We start from the raw sequence: 3,718 nt of genomic DNA on the forward strand, positions 1-3,718 counted from the left end.
ATAGCAGGCAGGGTCATTCTTTCAACATAGTAATTACAGAAGAAATATAAATTCAGTAGAAAGAACTTCAAATGCTTAACAATTGTATTTTCATCTACAGGCATACATTCTTCCATGCATTAGTAGTATCAACTTGAAACAGTGATTTTGGCAATGAAATGAGATAGAAGAAAGAGAAAGAGAGAAGACTATGAGAGAAGCTTGAGCCATTTTGGCCAGTAAAGAATTGAAATAAATGGTGTCAGTTTCAGAATTTGTTATATTTTACTATGGTCTAATATAAAAGAGAACAGATATGAAAATATGTTTTGAATGAAACAAAAATCTTCCTTTTATAGTGCCTATACTGGCAACTCTATTATAATGTCACTTAATATAGATCTGTCTGTTGCCAGGTCAGTAATTCCCAAAGTGAAGTTCATGATGTGTGGAGGTACTTAAGGAAAAGTCATAGCTCAAAAGCGAAACAATCACTGCTACAGAGGTGAGGTGCAAAGAAAAGAGAGGAGCTAGAGTCTGATGAAGGGTAGGTATTTGAGGATTAATAGGGAGAAAATTTCTCAAGGATGTTAATTCTAACAAAGGGAATGCCATTGGTTGAATTACAATGGCAGAGAAAAAAGTAAAAATACCAACTTGTGACTTTTAAACCTGTGTTCATAAGCTACATAAGTAACAATAATGCCTACAGTTAAAGCTCAATGAATTAATCCTTGCTAATAATACAAAATCACAAAAACAAGTTTTCCTAATCAACTCAAATATACTAACATTCCCAAAGCACCTACTATGTGCAAGGTGCTGTGCTAGTTGTAGTGTACATTTTTCTAAATAATAAAAGCACAAGATATGATCTCAGCTTTTTGAAGATTTTTTTAACTTATTGAATGAGAAAAGATTGATTACATATGAATTAAAAGAGCCAAATTAGTAAGAAAAGTCTCATACCCTAACTGGAATCATTGTTTGCCATAGATGTGGCTGGTATGATTTCGGAGATTTTCAGTTTGCTCTTGATGCAATGAAAGGCTATTTTCTTCACATTTACCAAAGATGTAAATAAAAAGAGTATCTTCACCATCATCACCTTAAAATTCTAAAAGTAAAACAGTATCTTATATGTGAAACAGAAGTCTAGATCAAAAGGATGCTCAGGGTCAGAAAAACAAAAGATGTTGCTAAAGTAGGTAAGGAAAAAAAGTTAATTCATTTTCTAATTTCTAGATTTAAAGAAACAAGTTGAATATCTTGAAGAAAGAAGTAAAAAAAAAAAAGTAGCTTAGTTTCCTGGGCAGATGCAAATTTAAAAAACCACAAACACCTAAAACCAATCAGGGTAATGTTCCTGGTGGGCCCTTTCTGAGGACTGGTAGAAACTTTTTTCAATCTATTTTTATGCTTGTCCCAAGATCTTTTAAGGGAGGGGTGAGGTGGGGAAAGAGGCGGCCCTGTATAAAAGAAGCTGCCTTGAGATTTCTAAAATTCATACAAAAACTTCCTAGGTAAGGAAACTTACCAGATTTTGGCACCTGATCTTTAGTGATGGACCCAGAAGCAACCTCAGTTTACTCGGATTACTCCTATGTTACAAGCCCAAGTCCTGATGAGATGGAGAGGATCCACGCCCATGTTCCTTACACGTCGGTTTTCCTTCCCATCTTTTACACAGCTGTGTTCCTGATCGGAGTGCTGGGGAACCTCCTCCTCATGAGTGTGTTGCACTTCAAACGAGGCAGCCGAAGACTGATTGACATCTTTATCATCAACCTGGCCGCCTCTGACTTCATATTCCTCATCACGTTGCCTCTCTGGGTGGATAAAGAAGCATCTTTAGGACTGTGGAGAACAGGCTCTTTCCTGTGCAAAGGCAGCTCTTACATGATCTCAGTCAACATGCACTGCAGTATCTTTCTGCTCACCTGCATGAGTGTGGACCGCTACCTGGCCATTGTGCGTCCACCAGTATCCAAGAAAGTCAGAAGGAGAGACTATGCCTATGGAGTCTGTGCCACTGTCTGGTTTATCTCCTGCCTCCTGGGGTTGCCTACTCTTCTGTCCAGGGAGCTCACCCTGATTAAGGATAAGCCATACTGTGCAGAGAAAAGGGCCACTTCAATTAAACTGACTTGGGCCCTGGTGTCCTTAATTTTTACCTTTTTCACCCCTTTGGTGAGCATTGTGACCTGCTACTGTTGCATTGCAAGGAAGCTGTGCGCCCATTACCGGCAGACGGGAAAGCACAAGAAGAAGCTGCGGAAATCCATAAAGATCATATTTATTGTCGTGGCAGCTTTTGTCTTCTCCTGGCTGCCCTTTAATACTTTCAAGCTCCTGGCCATTGTCTCTGGGTTGCAGCAAAAACTCTGCTTTTCCTCCTCTTCTCTCCAGCTGGGCATGGAGGTGAGTGGGCCCTTAGCATTTGCCAACAGCTGTGTCAACCCTTTTATTTACTATATCTTTGACAGCTACATCCGCCGGGCCACCGTGCACTGCTTATGTCCTGGCCTGAAGAACTATGACCTTGGGAATAGCACTGAGTCATCAGATAGTCACCTCACTAAAGCGTTCTCCAACTTCATTCATGCAGGGGATTTTGCCAGAAAGAGAAAGAGGTCTGTGTCGCTCTAAAACGGACTGTAACTTTTCAAGCTCTGTTGGTGGATTGAACAGTTAATTTGGGTCAACAAAAAGAAAGAAGAAAAGTATTGCTGAAGGTATTAATATTGCTTCATAAATGCAAGGAAGAGTTAATTTTTTATTAAAGAAACGCAAAAGTCCTCGTGCTTGTGGATATAAGTAGGCCATATGCTGATTTGGTTTTATTTGTTTTTTTGTTTTTGCTTTTTTAGCTGAATGGCCTTATTTGACCCTTGCCAATCCAATTCACCAGGCAATATACAACTCCTGTATGTCCTTGATCTCTGAGAGAAAGCCTCCTTCTCGGACCAGTTTCTTTCGTTGTAATTCTTAATGCACACTTAGGCCTTTTCCTTTCTCAAGAACCATGGTACCTTGGTCCACACTACCCTTCAAACTGGACTCCAAAGTGGACTATATTTAAAGGATCCTGCCCACTTTCATCTGGTGAGAAATGTGGTGTCACTGTAGGTAGCAACAAATATAGTATACCTGTGCTCTGTAATTAATTGTTCCGATCAGTGAAATGAGGTTCTGGCCTTATTATTTGAAACCCTGTATGTTGATTGCTTCTTTACCATCTTTCAATATTGTCTTTTACCCTAGGCCATTCAAAATAACTTTAGAAAAAAATAATAACTTTAGACTGGCAAAAAGCTCATGGGGATGAATCATTTTGTATTATGTTTATGATTTGAGACTTACATTATCATCTGGTCTTCTAGAGTATTTTAACAAGAAGTCATAAGGCAAGGTTTGACTTTAATTTTCTTTATAAGATATATAAGTAAAAATGTATGTCATTAGAATGGTGCAGTACTACTTTTCAATGGGGTTTTGCTATGCTCTTTTGTTTTTATTGTCTTTATAAATTAGGATATGACTTTGCTTTAATTATATGTTTTTAATTACTCAGTTATCTAGTTATCAAATAAAAATGTTACTACTAATATAATCAGAGGCCATCAAATGTTTAGCTACACACTAGTGTGGATTATGATTTAGTATTTTTTTTAATCCTCATCTGAGAATATTTTTCCATTTATCTCCAGACAGAGTGGGAGGGAGGGAGGGAGAGAGA

The 3,718-nt window shown here is 38.1% G+C and overlaps 1 protein-coding gene across 1 annotated transcript; it reads left to right on the forward strand.

The window, feature by feature from the left end:
• Window positions 1-1,414: 1,414 nt before the first annotated feature.
• GPR15 (G protein-coupled receptor 15) lies at window positions 1,415-3,160 on the forward strand. Its single transcript, XM_036243290.1, has one exon. It carries the CDS (start codon window positions 1,543-1,545, stop codon window positions 2,626-2,628), a length of 1,086 nt encoding a protein of 361 aa, XP_036099183.1. The 5' UTR covers window positions 1,415-1,542; the 3' UTR covers window positions 2,629-3,160.
• The last annotated feature ends 558 nt before the right edge of the window (window positions 3,161-3,718 follow it).

The sequence above is a fragment of the Molossus molossus genome, unplaced genomic scaffold, assembly GCF_014108415.1.
Source record: "Molossus molossus isolate mMolMol1 unplaced genomic scaffold, mMolMol1.p scaffold_m16_p_5, whole genome shotgun sequence".
NCBI classification, from domain to species: Eukaryota; Metazoa; Chordata; class Mammalia; order Chiroptera; family Molossidae; genus Molossus; species Molossus molossus.

Coding starts and splice junctions, on each gene's coding strand:
- GPR15 (XM_036243290.1), top strand. CDS start 1,543: ATGGACCCAGAAGCAACCTCAGTTTACTCGGATTACTCCTATGTTACA.